Source organism: Contarinia nasturtii, unplaced genomic scaffold, assembly GCF_009176525.2.
Source record: "Contarinia nasturtii isolate CC-2019 unplaced genomic scaffold, AAFC_CNas_1.1 Cnas_scaffold_928, whole genome shotgun sequence".
NCBI classification, from domain to species: domain Eukaryota; kingdom Metazoa; phylum Arthropoda; class Insecta; order Diptera; family Cecidomyiidae; genus Contarinia; species Contarinia nasturtii.
Window position 1 is genome coordinate 3,395,185 of NW_022198275.1, and position 21,640 is coordinate 3,416,824.

The following is a 21,640-nucleotide window of genomic DNA, read 5'->3' on the forward strand; positions in this document are numbered from 1 at the left end:
TCCTTCCGAGAAATAAAGAGAAAGTCGTTTTCCATAAAATACATATATTTCTGGCAAAATACTCTTTTTATTGGTTTCATGTCATAGTCATAGTTGCCTTTCATTTTTTTCTCTTATACATAGGATGAAATATGTGTCAAAAAAAATTTCTCTGTAAGAAATATTTGTCTCTCCTCAAGTACAAATTGTAGTATGCCCAAAATAATAAAAAAAAAATCAAGAAAAATATTTGTAAAATAAAAAACAAGAATTAAATTTGTCGTAAAAATGTTTCGTTGTTTTCTTCTTTCTACGTTGGTAGGAACGATGATTATTTTTTCGTTTCGAAGATAGAATAAAAAACCTCTTTATCCGCAAAGTCCATCAAATGTCAAAGATTTTAAAATAAAACACAATTTTTTTACTTGATGCTTACGAGAGCATCTATATGTACTTAAACTGCAGTGTGTCAATGAACACGATGGACGCTCCGATCAGATCACCGTTATTTAAATCAGTCGAACGTTTTTTCAAATAACACTATAGTATTTGTTCTAATTTTTGTCACATCTCTCATTCCACTCTCTACCTTGCGACACTTTATATTTTTGCTTAGTTTGAATGTACTCGCTGACACATTGTCGAAATGCATCCGAACCATTGTTTCAATTAATGTTATTTGTTCGAATAGAATTTTTTGAAATTAAATTGGCAAAGTCAATATACTTAAAACAAATTGTGTTTTATTTTAAAATCTTCGATAAAATTCACTTCTTCAGCGTAACTAATTTATAAATGGAATACAAACAGATGAAGCTTTTTCAATGGAGCTAATACTCTTTTGTTTTCAAATTAAATTAAACAATTTCACCCGCATGGAATTTTCTCTTAATTTTAACAAAATCATTTTAGTTTGTCGAATGTCACAGCAAATAGACCATAATTCATTATAATTCAAACCAATTTTTTCTCAAGATCTATGCTTCTATCTTAAAATAATCAAATTCATCCATACGGAATTAAATGAAATACCAAAATTCTTCGAATACCTCCTTCTCGTGTTCAGCTCTGCCACGAGTTATAAAGCAAAACACGAAAGCTTGTTAGATGAGCGAGTGGAAAATAGTTGTATCCCGACCGAAGAATATGTAAACGTTTCTCGCGTAGAGATGGCGTTAGGAACATGTAAGTGGTAAAATATCGTATTTAAATCGCTTTAATACAAAGAGAAACCAAAGAAATTGGATCTCGATTCAAATCAACAATAAAACATATTTCAATGTCATAAACTCACGAATTAAATGACAAATTCACGCTGGACAGTACTTGAAATAATAATCCCATTTACAATTTCAGTCCACTTGGAAAAGCATTGTGCCAACATCTCGGCGAGTTAATAATAAATAATTGAAGGGAAAAAAGTCATCCGCAACAAAAATGAAACAATAAAAAAGAACTATCAAGCATGAATGTGGAAAAAGTGATGTTCGAATGGAAAATTAAGACTTTTCAGTGAATTGTCACGTACCGTAAAGAGCGCGATTATCAGCATAATAACGATGATGGTGGTGAGACGCATCGTACTCTTGCACATTGAAATTGTGTAATTGCGATGAATGATTTCCCAATCCGATAAAGGATCGGCTATTGTGTTGGTACGTGCTGAATGCGTGGACGAAGAGTAAAAATAAGCAGAATTGTAAAGAGACAGAGAGAGAAAGATAAAAAATAAACAAGGCAAATTTCAAGATATAAATAGTTTGCCCTCTTTTGGCGCATTTCATTCGCTGTTGTTATGTCAATTATACAATCTAGTGCAGCGTGTTACTTTTCTATCGTAGTTAATGTTTGAAATACCAGTGACAAAACGATGATGTTGGGAAAAATGAAATATTGTCGTCGATTTTTACCATCATGTTACAGCACTTTAGTAACAACTTAATTATGAAGCCCATTATGGAATCGTTTTTCAACCAATTACTGACACATACGTGCGACACATCGCACGCCTATTTTTGTCCATACAAAAGTCACAATATTATTGAATATGACAAATGGAGGGCAACAAGAAATGACGCATTTAACGTACACACATTAAGGCACATACATACAAAAAAAACTGTTTCCTCTTGATCGACACTCGTATTCAAATTATTTCCATTTTTTTTGCAGCAAAAGTCGAAACACCCTTAAATTATCGCCGCAGGCAAATCGAATATACGACGAATGATGTGTACGTTCGATTATACACTCGTTGACTTTTCATTATGTTAGTGTCAAACAATCTAACTGTTTTAATTTATCATCGATGGATTATTGTGAACTGTTGCAAATGGCTTGTCAACGACTTTTTTTCTCAAAAAGAGACAGAGAGACAGATAGATTATATTTTGACGATAATGAAACATTTTTTCGTTTGAAAAATAAAAAAAATATGAAATCTTTTTCGAATTTTTGAGTGTTCTTAGAAAACAAAAACCATACTAGCCCACATATATTAATTGACGCAGACTCTGAATTGTTGCATCTAATAGTGTTCAGAGAAAAAAACCACCAAATTCACACTTTTTCGATAGGCAACTCGTTTTTTTTTAAATAAAAATCGTAGCATCCACTGTTAAAACATAAATCCATAATAGTTTTGAGCACACTTGCTGATGCTTGATTTTAGCCTTTTCATCACGTTTGTTGTCGAATATCGATAGATATTCATCGGTTAAATGTATCACCGAAAAACGGAATTTATCTAATAATGTGTCGAAGTAGAAAATGATATTAGTCTTTGAAACAAGTTTATCGCAAAATGATACCACTTATCTTTTCCGCATTCTACATATGACACATGCCATGCACGAGTTTAGATCCAATTTTCTCTGTCACATCGTCTGCATACGATGCGAATAAATAAAAAAATTGGGTGGCAAACAATTTGTTGCTTGTTATTCATATTGTTACTTGCATTATTTGAGTTTTACATCGTGCAGTTTTGTGTCATTCTATCGCTAATTCAATAAGCGATTCAGTAACCGATGCCTACTTGTAGCAAAATGAATCGACACTATGCTCGGAAAATCAAAACTTCTAATGAAATAACTAATCTCATTTTCGTGGTGTCTGGCTTCGGTTTCGTTTTCGAGCATATTTCCATGGATGGTTGACAGGTTTTTCTGTTTTTTGTTATCCGCATAATAATCTACTGGATTGGTTAGGTCTCTTGACAAGTTGAAAAGTTTTTCATATGTACTCTATTGTTTTCACACGCTGTACGTCCAAACTTTTGTTCATAAATTGTTCGATGAACGAGAACCCATTTCTTTGGAAAAAAGCATGCATTTAAAAACAAATTCAAAGCAATTTTCGAATGGTTTTCAAACAATTTTGACACTTTGCTAGTGAAACTACGAATTCAATAGCCGAATGGAGAGCGGAAATTATCCAATATCTATTCGTACAATTGATCATGATATATTGTTTTTTGTTGTTTGCTGATGATGAAAACGTTCTCGGAGCGATACGTTAAATTCACGATTTGTCTTGTTTAATTGTCATTTTTTTTCGGGATTGTGTAAATGATATGCAGATAGAATGAGAAATGGTGGATAAAAAGGCGAGAATAATGAGTTTCAATGTGATTGGTAAATTGAGTGAATGCTGAATGGAGGATATGCTCGTTTTGGTAAATGACTTCAAAATTCAATGGTAGCTGTCATGTGAACGATTGAACATTTTGAACTGCGCACAACAGAAGTGAAAAAGAGCGATCGCTTTGTTTTGATTTAACACGTCATCTGTATTCAAACACAAAAATAACCATCCACTATGGAATATCCTTTCATTCTCTATTGAAACGAAGAGAAAGAGAGAGTGTGTGTATGTTGTAATTATATGAAATGAATATTGATAATTCGTAAATATCACATTTAAGCACTTGAAGTAACTTGATGCGTTTAATGAACTGAAAATGAGAAGTGAATTGAACGCAATTTCCTCACACAGTCACAAACGAAACGATTTAAATTGCTCTTTAGTCAGATGATTTGAGTCATCTAATTGTTGATTAATAAAGAATCAGTAGGAGTGAATGCAAGTATCTGGAAATCAATTTATGGTGATTTGAATTCTTTGGAAATTATTCATCAATGTTTTACATCGTTTTGTGTCGAATCATTTGTGTGAACACTGAACATTCAATCAGTGTGAGTCTTCGATAGCAATAAACTATTTACGATTTCTTTTTCAACACCAAATGAATTCGATTCATATTCAAATTGTCGCCGATGACATTTCCCACGCTGATTTCAATTCCATCGCATTTTATTGTGGTCATGAAATGTACTTCTACGAAATCAACTTCGGACTGCTTGGACATTGAAAATGAAAAAAAAAAGTTACGAGTTTTATCATTTGCAATGTTCACCTTTGAGAAATGATTCTATTCGAAATCACATTTTATTTATACTTTTAAATTTGCGGCTATGCGCTCAACAAAAACGGTAGAATTTCCGGTTTTGAGAATATCGTAAACCCAACGCAACGTAAAAACGTGATGAATTGAAAGTTTTATCTAATTTGAATAACAAATGAAAATCAAGGTAGAAAAGGGAGCAAATGACATTTTATAAATTTGCAAATGATGTTGATTTTCTAATGAACTAAGAGATTTCTCGGCTCTCGATTTGCTTCTGTGTGAAAACTTTGTGCGACAAAAAATGAAACGATTTTTTTGTGCTGAATTCACAATAATTCTACTGAAATCCAGGTCCTCCCCGTTTCTATGGCATTCGAATTAAGCATACGAATGCGAATAATTGGAAGGGAAGGCGAAAAAAACGAGGAAAAACACAAATGATATTAATCATAAAGATATAACCTTGTTTCGAAGCAAATCCAAGAAAAAAGAATGACAAGAAAAATGGAACGTTGAACAATATTATTGGATTATCTGGAGGTGAGGCAACAGCAGTTCCAAATCTGCAGCACGAACGTTTATTAAATTTACCAAACAAATCGAATTTGAACAAATCATATCATAATGTTGTGATAGAATAATGATGTCAAGCACATCCGGAACAATCAGGCTCAATGTAACACACAACAGCACAAACAAGCACGACAGTCAACACATTGATATATACTGCGTGTATTTGTCGTTGTTTGGCTTTTTGCCAAATTCGTGATGTTTCCACCACTCTTATTTCGTGATACTCATTAAAACGAAAGACTTTCCTTTTTTCCTCGGTATTTTCCGTTTTGATATTCTATTGCCATCAATATTCGAGATTTATAGTGTGATGGAACACCTTTGAAAACATCCTAGGGGGGAGATACCAAAGAATAAATTCTGAATCCACTATATAAATTACTAATCCAGCTATTCCACTAATACAAAAACACAAATGTCAAATCGAAACTGTTTTTCCTATTCCATGCACTGTTTCCGTCAAAAATGCTAATTCTGCTATTCCGCACTATTCCACTAATCCATCAATAAACGTCCAAATAAATGTCAAATGGATTTGAAGTGAAATAATTTCCATGCACTGTTTCGCTATTCCACGCGAATCCATTCACAGACGTTGCTATTTCATTGCAATTTCTCGAATCTTTACACTAAAAGTCTAATCCTATTCCACGTGTCGGCCCCCTAGAAAACATCGTATAAAGTGAAACAAATATCATTTTCCAATTTAATTGCTATAGATGATAACTTTCGAGAGTGACTTCGTTTTTTTTTTGACAGAAAATGATATTATACAAATAGGAATGAATTGATTTCTCTGAATTTGTGGAAGAATCTGCAGTTCAGATTGATTTTTGGTAGTTTTTTTGCGTAGATTTCTGTATCGAAGTTCCTCAAAATTAAGTTAAATTAAGAGCATCATTGAATATGAAAATTCTCTGGTTAGTTTTTGTTTATGAATATGTTTCCCATAAGATATAACGATCAACATCTATGTAACAACGATTTTTTTAAATCAATGCTAAATCAGTGCAAAGTAATCTACTATTACAATGCTTTGGTTAGACACTACAGCCCCAAATGAAATGAAATGAAAAATGATTTATTTCTTCGTTTTCTCGCTCTCCGCTGAAACGTTGTCCATAGAAAATATGCACATAATAATCATTTCCTAGCGAAAACGCTAATGGTTTTCCATTTAAAATCAACATTTCCGTTACTCTTTGATCTCATTCTCGCTCCTTTGAAAATTGTAAAAGAAATGGTTTTTACATCAACGCATTAAAAAATTTCTTTTTACCAGCAGAAAAGCAGACAATTTACATTGCAACGTTTAATCAACACACCCACTCACGTTTATTTGAATGCAATTGGATGCATCAAAACGATGTCAAACCATCAGCCAAATCATCAACAACGCCCGACAATCAAAATCAGAAAATTCTCTCTCTATTCATCATCAAAGAAATAATTTTCCATTTTTAATTTAAATATAAATCCCTGGGTAAATTTTCTCATTCATTTTATTTTAATGTTCTTTTCATTATATATTTCTTTTTTCTCTTTTGGTTGTTTTCGTTTGTCAAAGGTTCTCAATTGACAGGACTCACAGATCAAAGCATTTTATGCTTTTTGCAATCTCGCTTGATGATGTTTTGTTTGTGCAATTGGAACGTGAAAAGCTTGATGCAAAGAAACCAGGATAAGAAGAGAAGGAACTACTTCGTTATGTAAAAAAATAAAGAAATGCCACAGTGAACTCGAAATTGATCGAATATGATTCATGTTGATACAAACTTTGATAGTATTTTTTTCATTTTAAAAGCGCACTTTTTTGTGGAAATACATTCTAATGAAATTCGACTGTTTTAAAATGGTTTTACTGTAAATGAAAAGCGATCACCTTTGGTTAATGTTTAAATTATTAAAATGCTTTCTCAAAGTAAGTCTGAATGTGTCATTGAATGTTTGTACATTGAATTACAAATCCAAAATGCAAAATCCTTTGATACGGATTAAATTGCTTTCAGTTGGATAAACAAATTCAAATTGTATACGAGAAAAATGAGGTTATTCATTAAAATCGCATGCTGCACCGAATAATGAATTACACCTTGCATTTTCATTAAAACTGCATACGTAAATACATTTAACTTTTCGTAGATCATTAACAGAAGATGAAGGATTTTGGTTGATTTTTTTCACATTTTTTTAAAAACAAATCTATCTAGGTATTTCAAAAATTTTCAAGTTCATTTTCCGAACGAAATTTTTGTCAAAGGAGTTTTATGTTTAAATTTCAAAGTAAAAGAACTCTCCCAATTAATAGCAATCTGAGCAAAACGTGTCTTGCATACGTTTTGTTGCATATCTAATCTAACGTAAGAGATAACGAATGGTAGATTGAATATGCAAAAATAATTTAAAATCAATTTTCTAAATCCGTTGATATAACAGGCATCCGTTTTGCAGATCTTTTTTCATAATAAATCGTTCTGTGCTTCCAAAATGTTAATGATTAAAACCAAAACCACTTCAGTCGATCAAATGAAGCAAGAAATGATTTAAACGGTTTGTCATTATAACTGCTTAACTTACCGCAAAAATTTGCATTTTCGGCATAATGTCATTTGAAAAAGGGGGGGAAAGAGGTTTTAAATGTGGGTTGTGGCAATAATAATTTGACACAAATAAGAAAAAAACGGCGAATAAATGGAACGAAATAAATTGTGCCGCAGCACTTCACATCTACCGTCATTTGGATTAACGATCAAACTGAAGAGTCCAATGAGTTAAAGAAAAAAAAAGAATGAAATTACTTTGCATTTACGTCATTTTGAATGGTGATTATTATCCAGAAAATCTTTTTCCATATTTTTCACTTGATAAACGGACCGTTTTACCATTTTTTCGATCAATTTCTTGTTTGTCACTCAACGACATTGTCGTTGAAAATTTAATTCCATCGTTATTATGTGAATTGATTCATTTTTTGTTTGGCTCGTTCCGACCTGATTTTGGCTTCTTTGTGAGTGAAAAAAATATGAGAATTATTTTAATGCAATTTTTGTATGTTGCAAAAGACATTTGGAGATAAATGGAATATGAAGGAGGCGAAATCTTATTCATGTTTTGTCGCTCATTCTTATTGAATTTTCATATTCGTTCGTTATAAATTTTCACTAGAATTGAAATTCAAATCAGCAATTTATTTGTTTTACATTTCAATAGATATTCAATTTTTCCTCATTTGCAATGGTATACTGCATACTCGGTTTTTTTTATAACGATTAAAGCAACGCTAGTGTTTGAAGGAGAAAGGACACTTTTTATGAACACAAAATGCAGATGAGAATGGACATGAGCATAAATATGGAAAATGGACATTTTTATTAAAATGATAATTTTTAAACCATACTTGTCCGATATGAATCAATTTGAATAAAAAGAATTTATATGAAAAGATGAGTTGATATTAATTTTTATTTAAATCAGCAATTTTCGTATGATAGAAAATTTGGTTCTCATTGAATTGATTCAGCAATTTTGCATTGAAACCTTCATTTAAATGTAATTAGGAACTTATCCTTTGTCAATGTTATGTATCAAAAGATCTGAATAAATCATTTTCAATAACGCCGGATTATTCATACGTGGTACAAAATAAACATCGACATTTTCCGAAAATTCCCTTTCGTCACATAATGAACTAGCTGTTATATCATTTCTCAAGATATAATAAAGGAAAAAGAATATGAAAACTGGTTAAGTGCAAATCACTCATGCGAAATCTACGTTCGATTGACAGCTTTGTGGTGAAAATGGAACATCCATTTACAGAACGTTGCTGTGAATGCGGTAATTCCATTTGGATTAAGAGCCTCAGAATCTTGAGCAAATAAATTGAATTGGATGAAATGAAATAATAAATCAAAATATGAAATAGGTTTGTATTTGTCTGTTGATGGCAACAAGTATTTGCTCTTCTTTTGTCGCTATTTTGTTGCTTTGTTTTGGTGTCATCGCATGAGAAAAGACATCAAAGCACACTCAAATTGAAAATCGATTTCATTTAATGTAAGACATTCACTAAGAATTATTGATATAGTTCCCGATGTGTTGAAATGATGTGTTAAACCAACTGTTTTGCTTTGGGGCCATGGAACATCTTTGGAATATTTCTCGGAAGTGAAGAATCACTTCTATTGGTGTTATATCACTTCACACCATATACACGAACCGTTTTCCGAACCACTCGACACACATTGTATTTATCCAAAGGCAAAAATTGCTATTCCGGTAGTTGAATCAACATCACTTTGCAAAACGACGCATCAGGAGGAAAAAATGGGAAACTTAAGTGTAAAATGGCATATTATTCTCTCGAAAGCATTGCAATTTGTTTCAAGGTGATGAAATCAATTGTGTACAACTTTGGGTACAACTACATATCGTTTTGGTTAAAGTAAAACTTTACGAAACAATTACCATCATACTAATTAGAACTAGAAGAATCATACGATAAATCAACAATCTCTATGAGATACATTCGTAGGCGAACATTTAAATTGACATATTCATTGATCTTTTGAGAAAGGTTTGACTGTACCATCGTCATTTACGTTGCAAGTAATCTTTACATAGCCATTTTCAAGAAAGAGAGTGAAATAGAGAAAATACAGAGTCTCTATACAGAAAAAAATACAGGAACAGTAGTCATTGACATGGAAAATAGACATTTGAAATTGATTGCATTTGTAAAATGGTGCTTTTCAGCACATTTGATTCACACATCTCTGATGATTGATTCTCAATAATGCTTTTCGCACTTTGCACAAATTGAGAAATCTTACGATTGGTTATTTTATCAATGGTCGTAACGATTTGGCTCGAATATGGTTAAGAATGTTAGTCGTTTGGAATATTGCCTAATGCTTTTCACAAAGTGGTAGAAAGAAGCTCAGAGCTGTGTGATAAGAAAATTACATTTTAGAAAAAAAGGTACAAAGACTTCATTTGTGGTAGCAGAAAATACCAAAACTATCGAATTTTGTCTGATTTTTTACAATGAATACTAGAACTCTTCGAAGAATAAGACTTTTTTTTAGTTTCGCTCTTTGTCAAGCTTTTTAGCCTACCACAAAAGAGATGTGATTGAGTGTAATACATGCTTACTGACTTAAAAATTTTAAGTGTTTTTTATCTCAATTCTTTTTTATTTGGATTTGGTCAAAAGTATATGACATTTTTATAAATAAATTTAAAATGAATTAATATTTGTAAATAAAACAAAAATAAATTTTAAATATAAATACAAAATGTATTGAACAGTGTTATACGTAGATATCAGTGTTTTCATGCATAAAATACCTTGTGTGATTACGCAAAGCGCATGATGGCTCTAATTCAATTCAATGGTTCGCTATCGCTTTAAAATGTTGGACCATTCATTTCTTCTTCTCTCTTATCCTTTTGAAAACGAACCGGAGAACCAAAGCAGAAGCGACAACAAATCATTCGTATTTGCGCATTGTACGGTTGATTCCATTATTCGCAGTATTTGATTCGTGAGGTTTTGCAATGGCACCGGAAAAAAAGAAACGAAAAAAAAATTATGGCGGTTATTCGAATGGAGTCGATCTTTAAATGTTGCGGCTGCTCACCATGCCCATTGTGCTATTTATATACAGTACATGCTTAAAAAATCCGACCCCAAAAATCACAAATCATGAGCGACTGTTCGTTGAGCAATTGGGTATGATTGTGTTTGGTGTGCATGTAGTCGATGGTTTCTTCAACCAACGTATTGAGGGTTGGTAGTACCAAATTACCGAGCATAATGAAGTGACGGCAACTCCTGTGTGACGTTGTTTACAGACTTGTGCAGTGCCACGCTATTATAATTCATCGTGCTATTCAATCTGCTCGACGTTTTTTTTTCTGTATTTCTTTTATCCATTTTTATATATGCTCACTCCCTCTCTTTCGGAATGAATGAAACGGGGCGAAACAACAGAACGAACGGAGACGGAGAGAATATTTTCATAATTTTTAAATATTACGCAAAACGCAAATGCATGACATCGAAAATGTGCCATTGTGGCAAGAGTGAGATGTGCTTCACATCACATTGATGCACGTTGGCAGGAGTGAGATGTTGAACACTTCGACAACAGAACGCTGCGATATATGAGTTTTGACTGAATAAGATTTTGCTGTTTGATGAATGCGAGTTTGAATGTGAGTGTGTGTGTATGTGTGGAAGCCGTAATGATGTACGTTGCACGTATACAGAGAGAAGGAAGGCACATCGAAACCAGTCAAAGAGAAAAATAGACGGAAAAGAAGAAAGAATTCATACGGAATAGTCATAATAATCATCAGTATGAGCGCTATTGACGCGCATTACTATATCTCGCTCGAGAAAAAGGCGGAAACCATTTTTTTGCTCTCGTTCGATAGAGAAAAAAAAATACATGCTCTCGATCTAGAGGAGCGAACGAAAATTATGCATTCATAAATGAATAAGTGTATGAGGGCTTCGGCAGCCATATTTGTAATTACACCATAATGTACAACGATTATTTGTATGATGTGATTTATTCCATTAGAATGAAAGAAAAAAAGATTTTTCATCCATTTTTCCGTATTTGCGTCATAGATTTAAGGTCGTTTTTTCACATCGTCTTCGTAAAATTGCAAAATGGAATGGGTTGAATATTGTCATTATCGTGCTGAAATGAATATAGCTGATTTTTGCGTAAACTTTTTTTCGTGCTGCCATTCATTCTCCTTCATTTGCAATCGCATCGTCAACATCATCGGTAATATTTTAACGGCGGAAAAGCGATTAAAATGTAGATGTGGAAGGAAAATTACTTCTCAAACATTATCCTCTCAATTTGCAAAGTTGCCATCACGTTAAAAAACTTTATCAATGACTTTTAATTTCTCTGACTGATTCCATTATCCGCTTAATGTGATTATCGTTTTCGTACGATATACAGACTTTTACAAGGGCTCAAATTAAAACACTCTTGAAAAGCCTTTATCTATTTCCTCTTCTGTTAATACCAAAAAAATTGACACATTTCAGTTTAATTATTATGAATTTTTAATGAAAAGTGATGGTTTCAAATCGATCGTTAGAAACTTTCGAAGAATATTTTTCGATTCGTCATTTTTAAAAGTTTTCGATTTCAAACATTAATAATGTCACATTACTGTGTAGAAAAGCCATCTGTACAAATTATGATGTCGTCCAATTAAAAAGTAGCACCAAATCTCTTTTATCGTTCGTTCATCATTCATTCATTTAATATTACAACTTGCGATTATTCAACACAACAATCAAAACCGGCAAACGTTAGTCCTCTATTTTATTTATGATTTTATGAGTGCGTGTAAAATTTCATGTTTATATAAATATATCGGTCGATTCTTAGATTTCTATCAATGAAGACAAAAAAAATAACACATCATCAGATATCAAACATGTTTTTGTTAATATTTATTTTTGAACATAGTGATTCGAACAGATGTTAAAGGTTCTATTTTCTTGTGTATATGTATTACATTGTCAAATTTGTCAAAGTGTCAACACACATTTTATCCAATTTTGTTGTTTTGTTATTTTTCTATTTTTTTTGTAAGGCTATTACACATTGATTACACAATAAACATTCTTTTATTTTGTTTCATATTTTGAATTGAAAAATGAGCAGTTTTCCCCTTAAAAAATTTAAACAATGAACCTCTTAGGATCAAGTATTTCTGCACATAAATGTTATGAAAAAAAAAGAACAATTTTCAACGAGATAGAAATTTAATAACAATTATCTCCAAATCAAATTGCCTTGAGCTCCAATTAGCGCGACATAAAAAATAGAATTCATGTACACTTTCAACGATGAGTAAAATTTAAAAAAGCCTGCAAATTTGCACAGCGCCATCGCTTGAGGGTTGGATGCAGTAACGACTGTAATTTGGCAAGAAATACGTTGCGCTAAAACAAAGCGCAAAATAAAACTTTGAAGGCAGATGCATGCATATGGAAAACAAGTTATCGGTTTGAATTCAACATAACGTATAAAGCTCTGCGGTTACAATAAACGAGTTGTTTTGAAAACGAAGACGTACACCATGAGATCAGTTTGTATGAACAGATGAACAAATCAAAAATCTTATTTTATGCTTGCATTGACACATTCTGTCCTTAAAATCTTCAAGTATTTAAAATTCGTTTCGATTCGGTTTGTTTATCAAGTGTTCTTCATCTTCATCGTCGTTTTTATTATTAATAAATTGAACATTCGAATTGAAAATAAATCGAAAAATTACATTTGGTAGCGTAGTTTTTTGTTGTTGAACGATTTTCAAGCTGCTAACGAGTTGATTTGTTCGTGTCGATACATATTTCCAAACTTATCCTCACAATATTCAATCCCCAATTTATTTATCATCATCAATTTTCATATAATTGTTGTGTATTTCGGGGATTCACCATTTTTATGCAGATTCCCCCAATTTTTATGATTTTTTCATTGTAAATGGCATTTAAATTCAAATTTTGTCATCTAATCTGTTGATTGGATATTTTGTTTATTAAACGATATTCAAGAGGGCGTCGAAATATTCGTATGTGACACAACAGCAGGGAAATAAACGAAAATTACTCATCAAGATTATGAATGATTGAATGCGTACGAATCAAAAATAAGTTGATACAATTACATCATTTTGTCGACGCAAAGAAATGAAAGACGAAAAAGCAACCGTATTGGTTTTTGAATTCACGAAGATAAAAACTGGAAGCCAAAAGAAACAAATATTGAATCATTTTTCATAAACACATACATCTTCTTGCTGTCTTGAATTTCCGCACTTCTAACTAAACAAACCAAAAAGTGATACCTCGTGAAAGACACCACAAAGAAAGTGCCCAATAACATAAGTGCATAACTACTTATTAGAAAACAAACAATACTTAGAAACTAGAGGCAATGAAAACATTACACGATGACGTCAAAAACACACGAATAATGCAATTTTCGACGCCCATTTCTGCATTTGATGTAGTCTTTCTTCGCTTTGTTGAAGAAATTGTATCAATTTTCTACTACAATCCTCAACAATAATTTTTGTTCATATTTTGTGAGCTACCATTTATGGATTTCGTCTAGTTCATTTCCTTAATGCACATTTTCAGGTAGATTTTCTTATTGTTGGCATTTTTCCTTATTTGAAATAAAATACGATTGTTTAGTATAAAAATAAAACTCTTTTATAACATTTCATTTTGAGGTGACGATGATATGTGATTTTTGCAATGTCCCGACGGCACTTCAGCTACTGAAACATCACCATCTATGTTGAGCCAAGTGAAAGCAAGAGAATTGCAAACAATTCACCTTATTCAAATTCTTAGAAAAAAAAATTGGAAAATGAAAGTGGCATTTTGTATAACAAATAATGTGGTTTTTATTCAAACTAATACAAAACCAAATGATCAACGAATTCGCAGAATAAATATGAATGAAACTTATCAAATGATAGACTGTTGTTCATTTATTACAATTTTATTTGAAAAGAAACGATTCAATTTGGGAATTCTATCCCTGTGAGAGCTTGTTATTTTAGATTTTAATTCTTAAAATATTCAAAATGTGCAAAATACTTAGTTTAAAATAATCAAATGATATATTTATTGAAATGTTGTTCAGGGGATTTTTAGTCCAAGAAGAAAATAATGTCAGACAATTCAAAGACTTTCAATGTTTTGGGCGTTTTTATTTAAATCTATTAATGGAAGTATTCATTTATTTGATAAAACTATCATTAATTTCAGAACTATTGAACTTTTTTCAAGATTCAACTTCTTCTGAGCTCGTTTCATTATTATAGATTCAATTGGATCATTACATGTAAAAGGTAAAAAAGATTAATTATATATAAAAAAAAAACAATATTTAGTCAATTCTGTAAATGTAATCCTTGCAAAGACAACAGAAATCACACCCGTAAATCGTGTAGTTCATTGTTGAACTGAACGAGAATAACATTTACAATTAATTTTTATTCTCATTGAAAAAAAGAATAATATTTTTGTTCGTTTTCAAGAGTTCTGATCTTATGCACACGTATATAGAAATTTAGAGAAAAAGAACTCCGAACAACAGATATCCTTTTCACTGTTTTCACAGGTAACAAAGGATGTTTTGATATATCAATCAAAACATTTCGTCATTGGTTTTAAGGCGCAACAAAAAAAGGCTCCCACACAAAAGGCTGTGTGGTTTCATTCAATCCAATTTGTTTAATGATTCTCCTATCTGCGATTAAAGCGAAGAAAAGAAAACTGAAACTCAAACAAAACCAACCATGTTGAAAAGCGCCAAAATATAGAAGTTGTACAGAATTTAAACGAGAGCAGTAGTTGGGCATTTGTTTAAATAAAAGTGACGATGAGATTTGATTTAGACAATTAACTCAATTCTTTTTGTTATTCGTTCACACTTTGTGTGCGTCCTCAATTTTGTGGTTGCCGAAGGTAAAAAAAAAGAAGTATTAGGTTTTCGAAAGGAATGAGTCGAATTATTTATTGAATGAAGTTGAGATGACGAAAGGATGGTGTATTGATAAAAGAAAAAGACGTGAAATTTGATCCTAATTATGAATTGATCTGGAGTGAACGTGTGAATAAAAAAATGTTAGCCTCTCTGTAGAGCGAACGAGCGAAAGGGAGAGAAGGAGCTTGAAAGTGTGTGTAGTACACATTTCGTCATTGGTTTTGGATTTGTCTTTGGTTGTTATTCAAATCAAAGAGCGATTGTTGCTCGATTAGTTTGTCTATTTTGTAAATTTATATACGCAGCGTATTCATTACATGAGAAGCTCTTTGATGAATGATGTCAAGTTCGACGATGGATTTTATCGCAACGTAATTTTCTCGCATTAAATAATTGCAGTTTTGTTAGAACATTTAATCGTATTTCAAAGATCAACGTTTTTTTTTGTGAAACGGTAATTCGATATTTTTCATTGATTTAAGACGACATTTGACAAATAATGAGTTTAGAAATTGAACTTGTTGTTCGATCAATAAAAGCACCTTTTCAATTCATGTCATTCGTTTGAAATGCGAATTTTCGCATTTTGGAATTTCATGGAAATTCAACGTTTATTGAATTAATCGTTAATCAACCAGCCATGTCAAAGTTAAGTATACCATATAATAATCGAGAGTCGGTTGATTTTATGGTAAAAGCGTTGAAAATTCGCATTTTTCTGTGGAGACGAACATTGATTAACAACATCATTAAATTTAATTGCGAATTCAATGGAAAATTGAATAAATCAAAGAATGAGCGTGAATATAATTTGCATTTGACTCATTCATTCAGCGTCAATATATTTTTCTTTTTAGATCTTTGTGTAATTGTGAAGTCGTTTTGCAAAAGGTGCTTCAACAATTATGTGCCGCGTACGGTGCACACCATTCAATTTACATTAGAATTATGAAATTATAAAATCATTTCATTAATATTATAATTTAGCAATTGTCAATCGTGGAGCAGCACAGCAGTGTTCGGCATGAAGTCACCTTCCTGCGACATTCGCAATTTGAATCCTTTTCAATTCAATTTGAATAAATTCTCTTGCGTCTCTCGATGTGAATTTTTCCATTTTGTTTTTCATCTTAGCAACTGCCACTAATTGGAAACTTCGTTAGAGATTTTTCAATGCAATGAATAAATTTGAAAGCGTTAAGAAAAATGACAAAGTAAATGAACGACAGAGATTTTCAATTGAAAATCTCGCACTCTCACCAAAAAAAATACCGTGCAAATAGATCGTGAGGTGCAAAAGTCATTCGCTTTCGTCTCTATTTACATTCGAATGTGTGATGGAAAACGTATAATTTATTTCCGCTAAAGCACCTCTGATACTTGGCTGTACTCATTCGAGAAAACATTCAACAACAACAACAACAAAAAGTATTCGCCTCTGTATTTTCTTCCATTTTTTCATTTTTCTCATTGCCATTAGCACCACCCTACTTCACGCAGTACACAGCCCAGCCCGTTCCACAATATTGTTTTTCTGTGTCTCTTACGTTTTCTACTTTCTTCAACGATGGTGATGATGACAACGATGACGACTGCGACAATGACAACGATACACGATCTTTCAATACACAATTCTCATCGAATGCACGACACTTTTTATTATTCGTGCGATAAACTTCAGTCCTGTAATGGGTAATGTTGGAAAAATCAAGAATGTGATTCAAACTTAAAATCAAACACAATATTCTTTAATTCATCATACTGAATCGAACTAGTACTCTGTGGAATTGTGGAATTTTCTTGTGAAAATGTTAAGAAAATTAAGACCGAGCACTTGAATCATGAAATTACATTTTTTCTAATTTGCGCTGAGTGCGTTATCTAAGTGTGAAAGACCTACATTCACATCACTATCTTTAGTTATGGCATTCAATTTGCCAAAGGAGACGGAACGCATTTCGCCATGAAGCGAAGCTCATCATTTCTAATGCAATGTGTCATTCGTTATCATTTTCATATAATTCAGCGATGGAATGACTGTAATTAACGTTAAAATATGAACGAGATGTCTTTTGAATCGCTTCATCTCGGTTGTGATCTCGTGTGCTGTATGGATGTGAAAGACAGGATGTGTGCCGACATTAGTTCATTATGACTCTTTTCTTCTGCGTCGAATTAACGGTTATGTTCAAGGCATTTGTGTCATTTTCCATTCACTTATTTTAATTGCGTTAAAATCATCGAGAGCATACAATTCGACTCATATTTCATACGTGCATGAAGCCACAAGACTTCATTTAGATATTGCTATAAAACGGAATGGAATGGAAAGGAATCACATGCATTGAAAAAAGTAATAATTTTCCACAAAGACAAAGAAAATGCAACACTTTTTTTCTTCTTCCCATTTTGTGGTTTCTGCTCGTTATAGCCATCGTCATTCAATGTGTATACGCAGTATTGTTTTTAATTGCAATTCAAGCGTAGTGAGGACAATAATATTTGTATTTTTAATTAAAAAAAATATTCAATATTATCCACTGACTCTCTGGTAGTGAAGAATGAATTGCGGCTTTCGAATACATTTTGGATATATGTGAAAGAAATTAAAAAACCGGACAATACTCATAATCTAACTTAATGGGCAAATTATATGACCGATGATTTATTTTAATGAAAGATTTCATGCTTCGGCAGGAACTTCAGTCAAATTCAAAAGTTCTTTGAATAATTCAAAGAAATTCAAATTCTTGTGAGCTCACGTTTTACATAATTTAATAAGAGAACCTGATTTTTTTCGATCGTCCAACATCAGCAATTTAATCACTTCACCATCGTGTATTTTTTTAGTGGAATTTCAAGTGTTCATATGCAAACTACAATTTTTCTCTATTTTTTAATAAATCTCTTTATCTTTTTTTCGTTTCTTGCGTTAAATGAATTCTCTTCCTCAAGGTGATTGCGTTTGCAATTTTCGCGTGCAGCATTCAACCTTAGTTCGGGAGGTTGAGCATAACGGCATCGTATAACAATACCTTTGCTTTGATAGCACTTAGTTTTTTTTTCTTAACTGCTTGTTCAAGCGCAAACATCGTGAGCACCTATTATAAAATATGCATTTTTGAGTTTAACGGAGCTCACACTTACGCTCCACAAGCACAAAATTGCAGTAATAATCATTTGTTGTGTATGTGCATGTGTTTTTATTTTCATCAGACACACTTTCGTTGATTTCGCCAAACAATCAACCTGACTGAAGAGAATAAAATATTCTCCATCTTCTGCATATCACCATCGTCTTCGTCGCCCTATTTATCGTTGCGTCGAAGCAATTTTAATAATTTCATCAGAAATTCTGCTGTTGTCATACACCTCATTATGATGATTCTTTGTGATAATATGTCATAAAGTCTTTAAACGTTTACGTCATTAACGTGCAACGAGCCTTTTTGCTCATTTCGACGCATTTTTCAAAATAAATGCATTGTCAGAGAAAATCTATTGTTTGTTTACTTTTGAAGCGTTAGATCTTTACTTGGCCTCTGTGCGTTCTTTGATGTGTCATGCATTTTTTTCTCTCTCGTTTGAAGTCCATTTAGAAAAGTCAAACATATTTATTTCTCGACAGTGAATTTCATACATAATATAGATCTGATGTCTTTTTTTCCCTCATATCCATTTTTTAAATTCACTGTTTTCTATTAAGCGACGTTATTAAAGCGTTTCGAACTTTTAACATCAATGATCATCTCAACCGTCTCCATTTGTTGCTCCACTGAAATTGAAAACGGTGGCGCTGCAATCGCTGTGAAGTCACACAATAAAAAAATTGACAGTATCCAAAATAGAAACATAACCAAGTATATACACGGGTCGAAATCACTTGCACCAGGAAAAGTAAGTAATTTAACATAGTTCAATTCCTTTAAGTGAATGAAAATGAATTAAAAATCTTTTTTTTTTCTGTAAACACGATCAGAATTTCTAGATATCAAAATGTTATTGAATCGGATGATACCGAAGACGTTAACATCGGTGCAAACGAATGGATTTCACACCACCGCTGTATGCAATGAGATTCGGAAAATGGCAAGATTAAGAGTGGTGGACAATTGTGAAATTGGAAAAAAAGCGATGGCTGAGGGAAAGCCACCTCGTGTCATTCACGTTTATAATAAGAAAATGGTTGGATTTACTGGTGACATGGTATTATTGGCCATAAAAGGTGAAAAGAAGAAAGGCATTCTCGTCGGATGTAAACAACAACAAAAACCAAAAATGCCACGGTTTGATACGAATAATGTTGTTTTGATTGATGACAACGGAACACCACTTGGAACTCGTATTCATTGTCCAATTCCAAATGTGTTGCGAACAATCATGAAAGAAAAAACACATTCAAAAGGTGCTGACTATACAAAACTTCTGGCTATCGCCACCAAATTTGTGTAATTATCAAACAATTTATAACAATTAGTCATTTAGCAAACAAATCGATTTATAAATAAAGATTTCAACTGTTTATTTACATATTTATCGTTTTATTGTGTATTTTATCCATTTTGATGATACGCGATAGAATTCGAAAAACAGCAACGCTTGAAAGAAAGTATAACATTCTTATTAATGGATAATAGTTTGCGCAACAAAGGATGTTGTTCAGAATTTAAAATAAATTGATGACAATTTTTTAATTATTTGATTTATTTATTTGAAGTCCGAATAACAGTGCATTGTTTGGCGCGTGAAAACAAGTAGAAAAATAATTTGCTTCATAAAAGTTATTTTAAATGATTTGAATACAAAAAAAATACTTCTTCATGTCAACTTTGGTTTCATTCGCATATTTATAAAGAACTTTCAAAAAAATGTACAAAAAAGTTTTTTGCAAAAGAAAAGTCGAGTCAACTTGCTTTAACCCTCTACTAATGAGGTTTTTTTATTAATCTCACGTGGAAATTTTTTACTTTTTATGTCAACTGATGTTTAACAAGCAAATAGTTTTATTTTCAAAATTGTTGTTGTGCATGCAAACAGAGAGTGGGATGAGTGTGATGTATGATCGTCTTTGAACGACTGTGATTGATTAGTTGGTTCAATTTTGAAAATCATAAATAAAACGTATATATATATCATTTAATCAGTTTATTTTATTTGCTGTCTGCTTTGTTCTGTTTGATTTTGTAGTCAGCAAGAGCAGCTTTAATTGCATCCTCGGCTAGCACTAAAAATGGAAATAAAAATATTTTATCTATGAGTCATCGTTCATAAATCAATATTTAACTACGTTTCACAAATAGGAGCTATCATCATTTCTATTTCGATTGTTTTGATACGTACTTGAGCAATGCAATTTGACGGGTGGCAAGCAAAGTTCCTTAGCAATATCGGAATTTTTCAATTCACCAGCTTCGTCAAGAGTTTTTCCCTTCACCCATTCGGTTGCCAATGAACTGGATGCAATGGCCGATCCGCAGCCGAATGTTTTGAATTTGGCATCAATGATTTTACCATCGTCGTCGACTTTAATTTGCAATTTCATCACATCACCGCAAGCCGGAGCTCCAACCAAACCAGTGCCAACGTTTTTATCCGCTTTATCCATTGAGCCAACATTCCGTGGGTTTTCATAATGATCCAAAACCTAAAAATAGTTTCGATTTATTTTTGTTAAATGTTTGATTGCACACAACAAACGGAATTGTTCACTTACATTTTTGTGGTAGAAAGCGGTTGGAGCACTTTGAACTCGTCGAAGAGTAAAAAGTGTGGATGTACGAAGAAAAGCCATTTTTGTGGCTAATTTCAAAAAAAATTTGTTCGTTTGAAAATTACTTTTTCCTTTTTTGCGATTTAATTGCGTTTCAATTTTTGAACGTACAATGTTGAATGTTCACATAACTTCTATTTTCCTTATGTAGAACTAACTATCCTGCACACATTTCTATGACAGATGTCAAACGTTGAGTCTCGTGTGTTACTCTAAGGGCGCACAAAATACTTAAATTGAACGTTTAAGTACATTCGATTTCATTCACATGTGAAATATAATAAAATAATAAATTGGTTTTTGAAATGTTTCCGCATAATTTTATCGGTTTATTCCGAATTATTTTGTTTTCATTTATAACGA

The 21,640-nt window shown here is 32.2% G+C and overlaps 2 protein-coding genes across 2 annotated transcripts; one reads left to right on the forward strand and one right to left on the reverse strand.

The window, feature by feature from the left end:
* Positions 1–19,342: 19,342 nt before the first annotated feature.
* Positions 19,343–20,037, forward strand: LOC116342770 (39S ribosomal protein L14, mitochondrial). Its single transcript, XM_031770506.1, has 2 exons — positions 19,343–19,404; positions 19,487–20,037. The coding sequence occupies exon 2, from the start codon at positions 19,504–19,506 to the stop codon at positions 19,957–19,959; it is 456 nt and encodes a 151-aa protein (XP_031626366.1). The 5' UTR covers positions 19,343–19,404; positions 19,487–19,503; the 3' UTR covers positions 19,960–20,037.
* Positions 20,038–20,637: 600 nt separating this feature from the next.
* On the reverse strand, positions 20,638–21,449 carry LOC116342769 (iron-sulfur cluster assembly scaffold protein IscU). Its single transcript, XM_031770505.1, has 3 exons — positions 21,221–21,449; positions 20,848–21,151; positions 20,638–20,731 (listed from the first exon to the last, which is right to left on the reverse strand). The coding sequence occupies exons 1-3, from the start codon at positions 21,296–21,298 to the stop codon at positions 20,658–20,660; spliced, it is 456 nt and encodes a 151-aa protein (XP_031626365.1). The 5' UTR covers positions 21,299–21,449; the 3' UTR covers positions 20,638–20,657.
* Between the last annotated feature and the right edge of the window lie 191 nt (positions 21,450–21,640).